General features: G+C 41.0%; 1 protein-coding gene and 1 long non-coding RNA gene across 11 annotated transcripts in view; one reads left to right on the top strand and one right to left on the bottom strand.

Annotated features, from left to right (window-relative positions):
- USH2A (usherin) overlaps positions 1-3,000 on the bottom strand; it is a gene marked incomplete at its 5' end in the record, with an annotated part of 433,145 nt that extends 430,145 nt beyond the window's left edge. For 6 of the 7 annotated variants that reach the window (XR_014562720.1, XM_083732919.1, XM_083732920.1 and 3 more), the window contains one exon: positions 1,462-1,649. Coding sequence is in view for 6 of the 7 variants with exons in the window: in XM_083732919.1 (XP_083589045.1) it covers positions 1,462-1,649 (188 nt within the window). Of the gene's footprint in view, positions 1-1,461; positions 2,126-2,786 lie in introns of those variants that run through there. The other variant, XM_083732918.1, reaches the window with a different exon arrangement.
- The window catches only part of LOC310842091, a 43,841-nt gene continuing 25,725 nt past the window's right edge, over positions 77-18,192 (top strand). The window contains exons 1-3 of one of the 4 annotated variants that reach the window (XR_014562848.1): positions 105-195; positions 1,627-1,776; positions 9,944-10,095. This is a non-coding gene — a long non-coding RNA (uncharacterized lncRNA). Of the gene's footprint in view, positions 196-1,626; positions 1,777-3,089; positions 3,153-9,943; positions 10,108-18,192 lie in introns of those variants that run through there. The other 3 variants (XR_014562847.1, XR_014562849.1, XR_014562850.1) reach the window with 3 other exon arrangements.

Genomic DNA, 18,192 nt, shown 5'->3' with positions numbered 1-18,192 from the left:
ATACTTAAATGCAATAGGGTAGATTTGCCATTGTTCTGTCATGATGCAAATGAGGTATGAAACAGTGGCAGTCATAAATTGTTCTGGTGGTATGAACTGGGGCAAGGATGTTGCCCTGGTATCGCCTTGTGGACCTACAGGCTGTCACTTTGGTATTAGGTTAAACTGGAAGGTCACCAAGTAGATCCAAAACAGGTTAGCTTGCTTCACAACATTGCAACTGTAGATACAAGGTGAATCTTGTGGCTGGTGCACATACCTGGTAGATACAACATAACAATGCCATATGCCACCTTCAGTGTAATAGATTATATGTTGCATAGTAAAGAAATGAGCCTGTTAAGGAAATGTATGCCATTGGAGGGGAGAAGTAATGGATATGAGATTCCTTCACTTTTAGCTGCCATAAACCCAGGTATACTGACTCCTTTCATGCCAAACATTTGGTAATAAACTTGTAAAATGGGATTGCAATTGACAGGGAGCATAGCAAGTCTTCCCTTATATTGCTGCACCTAGAAAGTGACATTGTGGTCATTTGCAAATTTTATATGGCAATACAGCTCCGTGTTTACATGTTTACCATGTAGAATAGTCCCCCACTTCAAAATGCAATTGGGAGGGAAACCACATGGATGTTAAAAGCTCTGCACACAAAGAATAAGCACAAAACAGAAAATGCTAGGCTAGAACACTTCTAACCATGTTCGTTTTCCACAGACAGAAAACATTTTCCATGGTGAAGCCATCAAACATGTGATTCCCAAACGTAGTCCAAAGTGCTGGAGTCCAAGTAGGGCTGTACCGAATTATCATCATAATCATCACCAATCTTTGTTTATTCATCATCATATACCAAAAAAATGCTGCTATGGTGACTTACAACAGGAGTACAGAACAAATAGAAAATAATCTATTAAACCTGGAAAACAATAAGCAAAGCTAAAGACAACAAGATCACCATAAAATATCCCAACAGCAAATACCAGCAGTAGGCAAAAAGGTAAAATGAAGTGCCAGGAAGAAAAGACACATCTTTGCCTTGTGCCAAAAATATGATAACACTGGCACTAGGTAGATCTCTCTAGGAACAGTGCTTCATAGGGGAGGGGCCACTGCTAAAAAGGCCCTCTCCCTTATGGCTATATTTCTGTCAGAGAGGGTATTTGGCAGTCCTCTTTTTATGACCTCAGGGTTCAAGTAAGCACATAATGGGGGAAAAGGTATCCTTGATAGCGGGGCACCAAGCTAAGTAAAGTTCTATGGGTAAAAAGCAGTACTTTGAATTTTCCCTGGAAAGTGGGAACATTCTGGGTGCCAGTGCAGCCAGACTAGAATTGTAATATGTTCAGAGTAAGGATCAGGTTGTCACATCCATTTTATATACACCTGAACAGTAACTTTGTATGCTACTACTATGACTGATTTTACAGATTAAGTCAACACCTGCCAGCTACTTACATTACACCTTCTTTCTCAGGTTTCAACCACACTATTAAGGTAAATGATGTCCCAAGCTTCCGAGTGTGGGGAGTGCAAAAGCAACCCTTTAGGTTATGAAAAATAAAGCTTGATGAGTTGCTCAGTGATCCAGGATGCAGGTCATTCTTGTCTTTTGTGATGCAGGCACCCTGACCTTTTGAGAGCATGGCAGCATAAGGAGCAGGTGATGATCTGTATGGGCACTCCTGAATGCAAAACTGCTGGGTACAGGAGAGGATACTTTCAACAGCAGCAGAGCTTTGACAAAAAGCACTCCGGTCTGGCAGCCCACAGGTAGCCTGGGTTGGCACAATGGAAATGTTTTTGAAAGAACCCACGTTTTCAAGTCTTGGGAAGTGCCCCTGAGAGCTGGCCAGGGGTAAAGATGTATAATGAGCCATTATGAATGTTTCAATGGCATGGAACAAGAAACCACAGTGCAAGGGAAGAGCCAGGCAAATCATGTTTACAGGAAGGTCTCCTCTTGATAAGGCATTCCTAAATAAGTAATGATGACTGCATCAGTGGCAATGCCCTTGGGTAGCCTGGTTTAGAGATGATGCAGCATTTCATCTTAATTTGAAATCCTGAGGGTGTCTCCCGTCTCATAACCAGCAGCAGACACGTGGGAAGTGGTTAACACCTGAAAGCCAACAGAAAAACAATGTATAAGGGAAATGGGTGCTTTGTACATAATCATGCATATACCTAAGGCCAGACTGACCTACATCTGCTGGGGAGGAGAGACATCAGATGCAATAGAAAATCTATTTTATCACTGTAATGGCATATGAATATGATTCTCCCTTGTCTGAGCTTCTTATCTTCTGGATTTAAATAACCCCACATAAATGAAGTTGTATAATACCTAAGCAAAATGCAGAACTAGATATAAAGAAGAATTATAATCACAAGGTAACTTTGATGGACAAATGCATATGTGAAGCATGAAGCCCACAATATAGGAATTTAAATATATATATATATTGGCACAACTATCTGAAACTTCAAATTCTGTATTTGCATGTGGACCATGTATTTTATTTCAGCCACAGAGTTTTCTATAGTTGAGCTACATAGAGCCACAGCTTTACAATTCTATCTTCGCAGTGCAGAGACCCTTAACTCACACAATGCCAACAACTGCAAGCAAAAACAAAAAAACCCACCTTCTTAGCATGCAAAGTAATTTAAACATGGCATTTAGAAGTATATAAACACATGGCACATTTTTGAAAAGATACTCTAAGGTTAAATACACATACACACACAACTTTAAGTTTGCAAAGCACTTTGCGTCTTACCCCGATTGTCCATTTCACGCAGCTCCTTTTAGCTCTCAGCAAAGCTGATTAAAAACATATCACCATCTGTCCTGCGTGACCCTCTTCCTAGCAAATGTCTGTGCTCTTTCCGATACTATAGATAGATAACTTGGCGCATATACATATATACACAATACCGTGTAATTGTTATTGATAGGTAAGTTGAGTTGTTGTTGTTATTTATTGCATTTCAAAGAACGACTGCTCAAACCTTCGGTTTGACAATTGGTTCAAATGGCAGGAACACTAGTTCCCGTTGCCTGGCAACCGTGGAGTTACCCCCAGTAATTCTTAGTAAACAGGCCTTGGCAGGAGGCACTGTGGAAGGAACACTCAGGTTCCCAGGTAAAGTATCTCAGACAGTAAGCACTTTAAGTGGGATGCCAGGAAACTGTCTGCTCTCCTCATACTTACATGCAGGACTCTTAATCGCAGTGGGGGGGGGCGGGGGGGCGAGTCTGAAGCACTCAGGACACAACAGTGCATATCTAATTTTAAAGCAGCAGCGTAGAATATGCCATCAACACCAATGGGGGTTGTGAGGGGGGGAGGTTATGTTGCTGTTGTTTCCTCTCTCTCTCTCAACACGCTTCATGTGTGTGAGGGAAAAGCAGTGTGTCAGCACACTCTCGCATTGTTGCTCAAATTCAAAGCATAAAATATTTAATACAGCCAGTGGCAACAAATTGGTTCTTATTCCCTTCCTTTGTGTTCAGGGGTTTCCATTCCCTGCGTTTCACCTGCTGCTTCAGCCACAGAATCTTTGTAGTTGTCAAAATGGCAGACAAAGCTTCTTTCCCACCAGAGGAAAGCAATACTACAGTATCACACACACACACCCCCCGGAGGGGAGGGGAACCCCACCACCAAATAAGTCAGGTTTCCCTGCTCACACCCACACCGTGTGTTTAAAATCCCACCACTTTAATAATCATGGAGAATCCTGGGAACTATCATTTATTAAGGGTGTTGGGAATTATAGTTCGGCGAGGCCAGCAACCTTAACAAATGAGAATTCTCAGGCGTCACTGAGGGGAGCCATGACTGTTAAAGTGCCTCAGGTGACAGGGACTGAACAGATTCTAATCACACGAAGGGGTTGAATTCTTCAATATTATTACTCAATTTATATCCTGCCTTTCTTTCTGAAGAAGCCCAGGCTGGTAAAGATATTATTATTATTAGTAGTAGTAGTAGTAGTAGTAACAACAATATATATAATCTTTAAAAGTTTACTACTTTCCAAAAGCAGCTATGATCCCTTCAACCGGTGGTCTCAATGTTGCTGAGAACAGTGTCTTTCAGCCATCGAATGCCTGAGTAAACAGGAATGTTTTTAAATTCCTTATTAGACTTAGTCATGTGGGAGACAGATGCACCTCATGAGGAAGGGCATTCCACAAATGGGAAACTGCCACCAAAAAGGCCCTGGGTCAATAAGGCTCACACCAGGAACAGTGTTGTATACCAAAAGACCCAGGATCTGAGTGATATATTATCTCACAGGCTTTTTTATATAAAAAAAACCAAACTCCATCAGTAGGGCTCCTAAGGTACAATGCTTTAGAACCAATCAACTATCACAATATTTGTTCCTCGGTTCATTTGTCAGGTGGCCCAGTAACACAACTAGGGATGGAGAAGAATTTTGGTCGGTCCACATTTAAAGACAGCATGGTGTCATAGTTAACCAGGGTTCAAATCCCTACTCAGCCATGAGGCCCACTTGGTGACTTTGAGCCAGTCACTGTCTCCCAACAGAGCCTACCTCGCAGGATTGTTGAAATGATAAAGTGGGGAGAGGGAGAAGAGTATATGCCACCTTGAGGTCCTTGAAGAAAAGGGGGGGATATAAATATAAGAATAAAGAAACACATAAACTGGCCTAATTCATAGCCACCATACTTACCTAGAAATGAGACTGGATTGCATACCACATACCACTCTAAATTTTGGGTTGTGGTTTTAAAAAAATAAAATACAGAAATGCATATTTTTACAGGGGGGAAATGTGTAGGGAAATGCATACAATGCCAGCTGTCAAGATGGCTTATAATAAAAATGTAACCCAAAAATAAAACAGAAAAAGAAATGAAGAGCATAAAAGTAGCAGAATAAGTAAGTGAAACAAAAAGCAGCTGGGAGAACCAAAATCATTAAAAGAAAGGGTACTGAAATATAGACCAAATATAGAATGGTTCTTCAAATATAGCCATGGAGACAGGCACACATAGCTGGGATGGGCGTTTCAGAATCTGGTTTTGGCCTAGAAGGTGATGTCATTGGTTCTGCACTATTAAAAAAAAAAATACCCAGTGTTGCACTCCCCTGCATTAATCCCCCACTATACCACTGGATGTGAAGGATAAAGAGGATAGAGTTGAGGATAGAGTTTTTGCACAGAGAGACATCTGCTAGCAGCAATGTCCAATTCAAAGTAAAGTAGCAAGAAGGATAATGACATGAGTCATTGAAGACATCCCCCTTCTCACTTATTTACTTGGAATTTACTTGGCTTTCAAGGTGGGTGGAAACCATCTCCAAAACAGTGTAATCTCTGCCAACAAAGGTCCATATAGTTAAAGCTATGGTTTTCCCAGTAGTGATGTATGGGAGTGAGAGCTGGCAAATAGAAGAGGAAGAAATGGAGGCAGTGAGAGATTTTACTTTCTTGGGCTCCATGATCACTGCAGATGGTGACAGCAGCCACGAAATTAAAAGACTCCTGCTTCTTGGGAGAAAAGCAATGACAAACCTAGACAGAATCTTAAAAAGCAGAGACATCACCTTCCCAACAAAGGTCCGTATAGTTAAAGCTATGGTTTTTCCAGTAGTGATGTATGGAAGTGAGAGCTGGACCATAAAGTAGGCTGATTGCCGAAGAATTGATGCTTTTGAATTATGGTGCTGGAGGAGACTCTGGAGAGTCCCAAGGAATGCAAGAAGATCAAACGTATCCATTCTTAAGGAAATCAGCCCTGAGTGCTCACTGGAAGGACAGATCGTGAAGCTGAGGCTCCACTACTTTGGCCACTTCATGAGAAGAGAAAACTCCCTGGAAAAGACCCTGATATTGGGAAAGATTGAGGGCACAAGGAGAAGGGGATGACAGAGGATGAGATAGTTGTACAGTGTTGTTGAAGCTACCAGCATGAGTTTGACCAAACCGTGGGAGGCAGTGGAAGACAAGAGTGCCTGGCATGCTCTGTCCATGGGGTCACGAAGAGTCAGACACGACTAAACAACAACAATCTCTGGTGATTTCAAATCATACGATAGGCTCAGGTAAGAAAATGAGGGAAGTAAATGCAGCTCATCCTGGGAATGCACACTTGACCTGAGATAATTCTGGACTGATCACATTATTCACAAAGTGATTTGATTATGAAAGGTGAGGAGAATGGGAGACCAACAGTTTGCTCCCTCCCTCTGCCTTATTGCTTTTCCATCATGATCTATAGTAGATTTTTGCTGATCATTATGGAAAAGGGGGAGAAATATAATTTCCCCACCAAATTTGTAGTGCACACATGACCTCTGGCAGCATTCCCTTTTAAATATAAGAATAATTAAAGTTGAACACCTTAATTCATAATTGATCCCTCCATCCATCAATTTTGCTTTGTATTCTGTTCACCAAATTTTACCTCTTTGCAAAATTCTAACAATGTATTTGGTATTCAGAGTTTATTGCAATATATTTTACATATATGAATAGATTGTTGTAAATGCTGAAGCACTGACCTTCAACATTTGATCTATCCTTGCTACTTACATAACTCCTGAGGTATTGTTTCTTCTTACGGATAGAAAGACTTAACAAAGAAATTACCCAGCAGTGCATGAGCTGGATCAATTTCACTCCATCACCCAGTGCAAAATTCCAAAGACTACCTGGAACAAAAACTTGATATTTGTTATACTCTTTAGCTCCACCCTCCAATTTATGCAGAAAATGAACACGAAAAAGCTATGATATGACATGATAAAGCTATGAATTTTCGTGTCCAATTTGATTGATTTGCAGGGTTCTTTTTGTACAAGTTGCTCAATGCTAAATAATAAAACTACCAAGCATGTACATTTTTAATAGCTGGAGGGGGAGCTGGATACTGACATCTCAGAAATAATTAATAACTTGTGTTTTAAAGGGGAGGAAATTCAGTATAAACCAAGGAGATAAATACTAAAGTAAAAATTTCTGAAGAAGCAGGAGGAGGAGGCAAATATTTTATAGACCTGTTAAGAGCCTTTTAACAGCTTTAAAAATGCCATACATCACACAGCATCTTTTAGCACCAGTATTTCCTTTGTTACTAGAGAGGCAGAGCTGAAAGTTTCTTTGAAACAACAAGCTCCTGACAACAAACCCATTCACCAATTTCTTTCCATTACTAGGTCGGATTATGAGAAGTAGGCCACTTAGAGATAAATCTGACTGGTTGCTGAGCTGGTGAGTTTTCTCCAGTCTCTCATCTGGGCTGGGTTTGGTCATAGTGCTAAAACCATGCTTTGGCTAACTTTGACTTGCTGAATGTCCCAACAAACCACAAAGATAAGGTGCAGCCATATTTATATGACTTTTATTTATATGATCAAACCCTGACTTACACGTGTTCCATCCACTTGCACTGTCCCTTGATCTTGATGAAGGGAACATGCACTAGAACCACATGGGCAGTGGGTGTTAAGCAACACAACAAACTAGAATTAAGCCAAGGCACAGATGTAACAACAAACCACTGTTTAGGGAAACCATGATTCACAAGTCAAGTTTCAACTTGTTGCCTGGTTTTCACTGGCTTTATACACAGGCTTTGTGAACCTGTGCTTCCTCTTTTCCTTTGTTCCTCCTTTCTAGCACGTAAACAAACCAGAAAGCTGTCTTTAGCCATTGTTTAAGGGGTTATCTGCAACTTCTGTTTCCTGGGCTGGCAAGTGAACACAGTGCTGCAAGCATTTCCACACATCCAGCTCCAACTCCTCAGAAAACTGAAGTCTAGAGGTGGAGATATGCTTGGGGTGCTGTGATCACTTGCCAACCTAGCCTACCAATAATTGGAGAGATCACATTAGTGAGGCCAGAGCACCTGAGATAGTAGTCCTGTAAAATCATTGCCAGGTGCAGTTAGCTGTAATTTCTCTGCACAGCCAAATCTGAGAGGCAAATGCCCAGCAAGAACATGGCCCAGCAATTCTCTTGAGCAGGAAGTGCAAAACGGTAACAAGCTCTTTGATGCAGTCAAGTGCCCAGGAGGGACTATGTTTAGGCCAGCTAACTTTTAGCAAATAAATGCTATGTTGTTAAAAAAAAAAAATCAGTTTTCCAAAAGTGAAAGGTTTGATGTGCAACTATACGTTCTTGAACTACTTTATATAGGTAGGCAATCCATGACCTAGGGCACAGGTGCAGAGCCTTTTGGATTCTGGGCGTCAGATATTGTCAAGTGAGTGGAGCAACCCACCTGTCAATCACATCAACATGACATCACATAATTGACAGGAGGGAGATTGTATTACATATCTAGACTTGTGCCCAGTTATTGTTAAGTTTTATTATTATTATTTGGGGGGATTAAAAAAAATAAAAAATGATTGAAAGGTGGATTGTCCCACCAACCTGTCAAAAGCCCTTGAGCTTGGGAGTGACAGCGCAGGGGCATCAGCAGCCCTATCCTTGAGCAAGTTATTCACCTGATTGTTCCTTTGAAGAGATGCATGATAACAGTGTAGGATGTGTGGACGTGGCTTTTCCCATATGTTGCCTCAAGCACACCTACACCTCAACCAAACAGAAACCGCAAAACTGCATGCTTATTACAAACATAATTCAAGCAGGGAGAGAGAACTCTGTAGCAGCCAAGGTGCAACTGGGTGACTTTCAACGGATGGGCAGAAGCCAACTGAACAACTTGCCATAGAGCCAGGGTGGTAGAACCAGACCCAGGACCTTCACAGGCATCTTCCTCTGATCTCAGGAACCCAAGACCTCCTCATCCTCCCACAGTACCTCACCAATCCAACAGCACAGGGAATGTACCAGAATAGTGCTTTGATTAATAGCATTCAATCTGCTTTTTGTGGGTACAAAAGAGCACCAGAGAGAGGTGCAGAGAGATTGTAAGCCATAGCCTTGCTGCAGCAAATTCTGGAAACCAAGCTTTTTAAAATAACAATAATACATATTAATTGGCCAGTATCTTTGGTCTCTCTCACACCATCAGTCCCAAGCCCCTTTTAATACATCTTAAGTTCCGTTTAGGGATCTATGTGTTTGCTCCAAACGAGCAGCACCGCTGTACTCTGCTTGTCAGATGAGTTCAGTGTCTTGCATGTGTTTTGTGGCCACAACTAGTTCAGCTACATGGTATCATGTGAAGCAAATACCCTTGAGAGTTTGTTCGTTTGTGCCACTTTCTGCTGTCTCATTACATTTTGCTGCTGGTGTCCTCCAATCTCAGGCATGAATGATGTTTCAATGGGGTCCCCTCAGGATCTCCACATGGCAGCATGAAGATTCCTCAGTTCTGATTACAAAAGATGAATATATTTGAGAGGAAAAGAGCACTAGCAGGCACTTTCTGTTCAAGAGCCTTATGAAGAAAATGCTCAGGGCTGAAAATGTAGGAGGAACAAGAAGATACCATCTCTTATCCATGCCGCCGGACACAGAGAGACGTTTCCTAACCCAAGGGGCCTGCAATGGCTGTATTTCTTCAGTGGCCAAGAAAGAATCCACAACTGACATTTAAGGCTGCAATCCTAGCTCATTGACCTGGGAGTATTCCCCACCAAGTTCAACAGGATTTACTTCTGAGTAGCCATGGTTGGGAATAACTGTAAGAAATCAATGCACTGTAGGGATGCACTGTATATATTAATTCATCTGAACGTAGAATTATAATAGTGAGGGGAATATTCAAATAGGGTGTTAATGAAAATACAGGGGGAACATAGATATAAAGAACAAAGAAAATGGTGGCGGTTCAAAACTCTGAAAGGAAGTTCAAATGCTGGGGTAAACACAGAGTCAAATGCTTAAATCCATTTTCAGTCATATGTCTCAATGGAACATGTGAAGCATTACATAAAGGTGTGCATCTAAGCATGTGTGAAGTTCCTTATCTCACCAACAGGAACAGCCAGCTCCTGCCACTCGGGATTAAAGTGAATGGCTTCCAAATTAGACAATGCAACCTCTAGGCAAACAAGACTCAGCATCTCTCCTTCCACAAATCCCATGGGTGACAAAGATGAAGAGGATGCATCAGACAGAAGCCAACAATGTGTAAGCAGCTGAGTAAGCAGGGAAGCCAGAGAGGGATGGTTGGAGGAGGTAAAGTACTGAGGAAAGTGGATACAGGGGGGGGGGGGAAGAGATACTGGAAAGGTACAGTAAGGAACTCCCTGCCACACACACACACACCTTGGCATGTTCTCTAGGCTGCTGCAGTGTCACAGAACTCTCTGGAAGATGAATGTCAATGGAGCCTAGAGATGGGAAATTCAATGTGGTGTGAAAAGATGCAAGGGATACCATGGGCTGAACTTCACATGTGGCCCCTGACTCTTGGGAGACATGCATGTCTCCTGATGGGTAGTATTCAACCAGAGTTATATTTAGAAAAGTGCATGTTGGAAAAATTGTCTGTTGATTGAGCATTCATCCTGATTTTTGCTTACACAAAGTTTATGCGGAGGTTAGACTATATCTGGTCTTTACTGAGCATTCCTTCTGGTTTGTTTGTGGGATGGATACGTGACAATGAGCACTCATCATGCTTATTTGCTTGCAGAGTGTTTATAATCCCATGCTTTTCAGTGCCTTTCCCCATCACTTTTGTAACCGCAAAAATAGTCTGTTTCTTTGTTGAAGTACATTTGTTGTGCTAGGGCAGCAAAACACTTTAATTCCTCTCACAAAATCCCTCTTACTTTTAAAGTGCAAAAGTAAGTTTGCAGTATGCTTTTGAATCCCTCTCACAAAACAGTGACAGTCTGGCAGCATCTTTAGAATAAATCAGCTAGAATAAATGGTCCTGCAATTTTGTGGACCTCCTTGGTTACAGAAAACTTTATTTTTCACAACTTTTTTCTCATCGTGGACAAATTCTTATAGGTGCTAGGTAAAATTGTCATAACAGAACAGGTCTGCTGAATTCCCCACAATTCCCCAGTACTTTTTCCTTCAGATTTTAGCCAGCCTCCACTGAACAAAGAGATCACTTTTGATTTAGAGATGTTGAGGGTAGGTAGTCTAACTGAACACCTGAGAGGCAAGGGAAAGATAATGTTTTATAGAAAGAAATGAATCCAGCCATGGAATGTTAGTTGGTGTGAATTTTGGTTTACTTTTAAGAGCCAGGCAGGACGTATTTTGCAAAGTGCTTTCGCACATAGTTGTATATGAATGAGCTGAGACTATAATAGTAACATTCCTGCTAAGTTGGTGCCATACAAGCATTTTGTCCGTATATGTATTCGCTATAGCAGCAGAAATGCAAAGTAAGGGCTGCACCCCATACAGCCAAGTTTTTAATGCACATTATTATTCATTGGGGAACTAATAAAGGAACAGATTGTGCAGTGTAATTATTGAAAGTCACAAAAAAGAATGGAATTGTCAGCTCTGAAGCAAACATATTAATGTGATCTAGGGCAAGTAATTTAAACTCAAGTGTATCTTCTCCCACTTGGTATGACTTTGGAAATTCGTGAATAGAACCTAGTCTTTTTGAGCAGAATCCCGAAGAGTTCCATGCTAATCATCTGCCTCTAAGTCCCATTGATTTTATATCCAGTCAATAACTTAAGCTTGTTTCAAATGTATCCCGTTGACTAATGCTTCCAGAGGTGCTTTTGTGTTATGTCTGTTGCAGCAAGAACAACTAAAAGTGATCATGGTACAGTAAAACTGTTGGCAGTTAAGATGCTCTTAGACTCTTCCTCCTACTTCGCTGAATCTCTGCTGGAAGAATGCTCCAACACTAAATGCCCAACTTCTAATGGAGGCTAGTTGGGCCTTGGTAACACAGATAACTTCTGTGAGAGGCAGTGGAAGACAGGAGTGCCTGGCTTGCTCTGGTCCATGGGGTCATGAAGAGTCGGACACGACTAAACAACTAAACAACAACAACACAGATAACACAGTCCTGTGTATTGGCACAATTCTGGGTACATGGGGCCAGCACCAGCGCTGAATTGACATGGCAGTGTATTATGTTCTCATGCCTTTTCTCTATCTGCTAAGTTGCACATTATATTTGTGCATTCACATGATGTAAAAGCTACTTCTGGAACCATAATGGAATATAGTGCAAATTAAGTGGTCATTTCCGTGTTATTTGCTTCCAGGTAAAATGAAAATGAGTGGTAAACTGGCACAATATTCCACTGTAGTTCTGGAACTGGCTCTTATGTCATCCGGAAGATCAAATCAAATGTGGAAATTAACAGGGAAATGATGTGAAAATGGAATGAACTGCCGTGTGGATGAAGCCTGCGAGTAAACTCTTGAAACTCTTCATTCTTCAAATGACCGGGAAAACTAAGCAAGAGACTTCTTTGCCCATAGCAAAGGGCAATGAAAGATATTAGCTAGCGAATAGAACATGACTTAGATAATGGTTGGCTATAGAGATAATGAACAGCTACTTCTTAGTGTGTCTTAAGGAATGTTGGGTGGGGGTGAGTGTGGAAACATAGTTAAAACTATATGGAGGATAAATAACAGATGCCAGATGGGAGACTAGAGAAATGCCTGAGGTCAGCTGCTAAGAACATGAGGAAATCTGAAGTCCAATATGTGCAGACATTATGGTAGATGAGGTAAAGGGACATAATCCTCACAGTGAGATAATATGGCCTTTTCATATAATTGGAAAAAAAAATTATGACAACTTCATTCGAAATATCAAAAAAATACAGTCAGCATAAGCTCTAATATTAATAGGGTGAGCAAATATTATTATCCTATTTAATCACAAGTGATTTAATGATCCTTATCTGATTATACAGGCATCCCAAGCAACAGTATTAAAATAAATAAATAGAACATTAAAAAGGGTTTTATCTGGTAAGCTGCTTGAAAATATCCAAATTAAATGGTACCAGGAGCAGGCGGGGGAGAGGAATCCATCAATTTTAATGGTATCTAAATATTTAAAATTACTATGGGTGTGTGCACAACACTGTCCAGTGTTAATAATAAGTAGGTCTCAAGCTGCTTCTATTAATCAAAGGGGATAGTTCTATTGACTCGAATAGGAACAAAATAGCCCTGCTGCATCAGATCAGAGGCCCATCTAGCACAGCATCACAGTGGCCAACCAGATGCCAACCTCTGGAAGATGTGCCACAAATGTGCTCCTGTCGGCTTCTTCAAAGACAATGAAGCAGATGAGATGATGGCTTGACTGCAAGATGTGCAAGCCTCTTACTGACTGTGCCTGAAGACAGGAAAGAGCACATTATCATGCTTACTATGGGACAGTGATGGCTGCCACCACAGCATCCTTAACTAGCTGTCTAGCAGAGCTATTCCAGGTGGTGAATGGGTTACTGAATTCTGGTCCAGATAAGGAGGCCTTGGAGACCTGCTGTAACAAACATATGAGGTCCTTAGAAGGCACAGTCCCTTGTATTCATGCTGAACTTGATATTTCCATTGCTACACATACTGTGTGGGTATCTAAAGCACATACAGTGAGTCAGGTTAAGTGGGATTAGTTTTGTAGTCTGATATGGGGAACGCACAACCAGCCAAATGTATACTTGATCCTTGTATTTCATGGCTATTAACATCTATTCCCAGGGTTAAGGAACCTCAGGCCTGTTCGGCCTCCCCATTTAGTCCACAAGGACATTTTGGCAAAGTCACACCCATCTGCCCTAGACCTGATATCATGTATGGGGCAGGTAGAGATGGGTCTGCCTTATAAGGTTTGCAGACACCAGAGTTACCTCTGCAAAACCCAACCATTACTTGATAGTCTGGTTTTCTAGACAATTTTCATAGGTGTTTCGCAGGCTATGCACTTGCTTGCACAGTTTGATTTTAAAACATGGGGGACAAAAAAGGGTCATCTGATTTCATTGTAATGGCAGCTGACTGACAGGTGGGCCCACCTGCAAAACTTGGCCTGCAGAAGATGAGGAAGATAAAGATCTGGACCACCAGCCAGATCCAGTTCCCTACCCAACAGCAGGGGATTAACTGGGTGGGATCCAGGAGTGATAAATTCCTCTTTGAAGGTGAGATGGTACCCACTGCTTTAAAAGCCCTCTCTGGATCTGTAGGTTTGTGACAAATTCTGTCCAGCTGCAAATATCTGGTCAGACAGCTCCAAGAGTGCTTGGAAGAGATGTGTTATCCAAATCTTTTTCAATTTGTCTTTTGGTCCAGTTTTGGCAAAAAAAATGACCTTTTTTGGTTTAATGAATGGCCTCTGCCAAGAAGGGGCAAAGGAGAATGTTGGTCTGTGGGTTATTCTGACTCTCTAAGCAGCTTTTGATACAACTGACCATAGTATTTTGCTGGATTGGCTCTTTGGGTTAGGAATCGGGTGATTCAGACTCCTGCTTATAGATCCAGTTACAGAAGACAGCAGTGAGGGACTTCTGCTTGGTCCCATGGAAATTAAACTGTGAGGTCCTGCAAGGTTCCATCTTGTCCCTTATGCTGTGTGTGTGTGTGTGTGTGTGTGTGTGTGTGTTAGTTAGTTAGTTAGTTAGTTAGTTACCTACCACCCAACTGACTGGGTTGCCCCAGTCACTCTGGGTAGCTTCCAACAAATTATAAAACCACATCAAACATGAAAAACGTCCATATCTATCTATTATCTATCTATCTATCTATCTATCTATCTATCTATCTATCTATCTATCATCTATCATCTATCTATCTGCTGGGGGAAGTCATCAGGTGATTTGAAGCCTAGTGCTGATGAAACCCAACTCTATTTCTCATTGTTATCAGTCAGGTGAAACTGCCCAGACACAAGACTGGAGCTCAAAGGTTGTAAGGGCCAAACAACTAAGTAACTCTACTATAACTGTAGCATGTAGTTGGATAGTAGAGTGAAGCTATATTATACCTAAATATACGTGGTGTTTTATGCAATTTTATTTTCCTGTACAATGTATAGGTGCATATGGAATAGAAGGCACCATGCCAAATGCTGTGTTGCTTTGAGAAAATCTAAAGTTAACAGAGTTCATTTGTGGGAGGGACTAACTCTATGGCTCAATCTCCTTCCCTTTATTTCCACTGGCTCAGAGCACGAACTGTCTGCAGCAGGCAGTTCCATCAGCCTACGGGAATATAGATCAAGCCCAATATATTTTTGTAAAATTGACATGTTTATGCTTTAAAGCTATTTTCACTCTTCACAATTGCCCTTTATAGACAATGTAACAACTAAATGCATAGTCTTTTTCAGTTCTAATTTGACCTACCCAATGTTTGTGTGAGTGTGTATGTGTTTAGGAAAAATATAAATGCCAAGTAGACCTTTAGATTAATAGGCACCATATTGGTAATGTACAAATCACTTTTAACAGCCACTATTACTTGGGGTGGGGGAAGGAGCTTGCTAACTGCTCTTTAATTAAGTACACTAAATGACCTTAAGGGGATTAGTAGTCTTGTCTGATAATCAATAAGCATGGCAAGATTGCTGTCCCATAAACTGGGGCTGGAGAACAAAATTAATCTGTGCAGATTAGTTCTCCTAGTCTGCTTTGTTTGCTGAAGACTGGTTCAGAATAGCTGTGGTGGAATTCATTCATCAGAGCTGCAACAAAATCCTTTTGCAAATATGGATTCTCATTTCTCACCTGAGCCTAAGCAAGAACAATGCAGCTCAGGAACAAGGGCGAAAGAGTATCTGTATCAGCAATGCCCCTCCCCCCCAAAGCCTCATTAATGAATTGATGGGATGGATGGGCACTAAGTAGGGCAGCCTTGTGCCCTCTTTTACAGAAGACAGTCCTCTATGTGAAGGGATGTGGGTGGTGCTGTGGTCTAAACCACTGAGCCTCTTGGGCTTGCTGATTGGAAGGTTGTCAGTTCAAGTCTGTGTGATGGGGTGAGCTCCTGTTGCTCTGTCCCAGTTTCTGCCAACCTAGCAGTTCAAAAGCACACCAGTGCAAGTAAATAAATAGGTACCGCTGCAGTGGAAAGGTACGTAAACAGTGTTTCCGTGTGCTCTGGCACTTGTCACGGTGTCCCTTAGCCTGAAAAGTGAGATGAGCGCTACACCCCATAGTAGCCTTTGATTGGACTTAACTGTCCAGGGGTCCTTTACCTTTTACCTTTTAACCCTCTATGTGAAGGGCGGTCAGGAAACACCTTTGTATTTTAGAATGTCTCTTATTGAAGGGCTCCCAGTCTGTTCTGAAGATTAAGTACCATAAGAAGGGGGAGCTAGGCCACAAAACAACAGCTATTGGGCACCCTTTATCCATTTTAAAAATAAGTAACCCTGGCAAGGTATGAATTCAGCAGTCCAGTTAAAATGTTGCAGCTTGACATGCAAGTAGATGACCCCCTCCCCCGGCCATTTCCCCGAAAGAATCCCACCTGTGGACTGTATTTTCTCTTCATATCCCAAATATTATCTAAATACTACCATTTATTAGTTTCTAATATTCACTAACAGACTCTGGTATCCCATCTATAAGTGTATGTTTGCATTTGGACTTGTGGGACACACTTGGGTTATCAGGCCTCAATCCTGCATTTCCGCAACAATGGCCCTATTTTGCTCTGTGAGCTGTTGGAAGGTGTGAATGAACCCAACTTTTCTCCTTTTCCAACACCCATCGGTGAGGGGCATGTGTGAAATACAAAAACAAAACAGAAACGGTTTTGTTTTGAAGGCAGGATGTCTGTAAAACAGTGTTTATTACTCGGAAAGCCCTAACAAGGTTCATGCAAACTTAGGCAGTATTGGGCTCTCACTCCCCAAGAGATCAGTCATATCATGTGTCTTCAGCCTCTTTATGTCAAAGGACTTCTGGGAGCTGATTTTACAGCAATGGCATGATATAATAGAGAGTAATTAATGCTGTATCGAACATGTCATTTTTACCCAGTTTTATTCAATTTAATTAATTTGCTCAAATTAAACAACTCTGGTAGAAAAGAAAGAAAGAAAAAGAATGTAGATCTGCTGATTTTTCCTGACTCTATAAAGATGTATGAAAAGTTGGATATAAAGTGTAAAGAATGTGCAGGAGAGATAGAGAGAAAGTCAACAGAGAATCTTAATTCAATTTGCTGAATTGTTTTAAGGCATATTGCTGGTTTATTATTCAAGTGTATCGTGCTCAAATAGGCATACATATTTCCAGGCCCACTTTAAATGCTGCTTTCAATTGTTTAGAACAAGGTTACCTCCTCCCACATATGCCTATCTGAACCCTAAGATCTTCTTTTGAGGTCTGTAGATGTCCAGGCCAAGTGAAGTGAAGGAAGTGCTTACTAAGAGGGCCTTTTTGGTAGTGGCACCATGGCTATAGAATAGGCTCCCTGGAGAGGCTCACCTGGCACCTTCTCTATGCTCTTTGGGTGCAGGTAATTCAAACATAATTTAAATTATGTTTTAAAATCTAGGCTTTAAACTTCTTATACCATTTGTGTTTCAGGGGAAACTTTTTTGCCTGTCCTGTAATGCTTCCTGTTAATTTTAATTATATATTTTCTAATATAGTTTTGTTTGTAAGCCACCCAAGTTATATTTATTGTTGGGCAGCTATATTAGCTTATTAACAATTATAAACATTGATTCTAAACATTTTTATGATTATATTAGTATCCTTCAAAGCAATATATGCCGTATATAAAGATTTTCAACAATTCTTTAACGTTTTATACTTACGTGTAAATTTCCCTTCACTAGCAATCCACAAACATGCTACTATTGATTGCTGCTTAAGGGGAAATTCTTCTTTTTTGCTTGTGTTATAAAAACATATTGCAGCTGTGTTTTTTAGGTTCCTTCTTTTGTTCTTGTGAAAAGGTTTTGTGGCGTGAAGTACAGGAGATTGACCTTAATCTTTTCACACTGGGAGTTTGGCGTTTCTTCCCCTAAATCTCCTGGTTATAAGAGAGAACTCATTTGTATTTAAGATACAATAAGAGCCTCACAGAAATTCATTTAGTGGTGCATTTAGTAAAGGAGCATCTATTCATTTTGGTCCTGGTCAGCCTTGTGTGGGATAGGAGACTATTTTTTGTTGAAAAAAATTATAGTGATGTAAATCACTGTGATGATAAGTATGTGAATTGCCAGTATAAGCACACTTTCCCTTTTAATTTATTAAAGGTAAAGGTAAAGGTACCCCTGCCCGTACGGGCCAGTCGTGTCCGACTCTAGGGTTG

This window comes from Podarcis gaigeae, assembly GCF_964106915.1.
Source record: "Podarcis gaigeae genome assembly, chromosome: 3".
In the NCBI taxonomy this organism is placed as follows: domain Eukaryota; kingdom Metazoa; phylum Chordata; class Lepidosauria; order Squamata; family Lacertidae; genus Podarcis; species Podarcis gaigeae.
The sequence above is the reverse complement of the archived record's forward strand: the minus strand, read 5'-3'. Positions and strand labels throughout refer to the sequence as shown.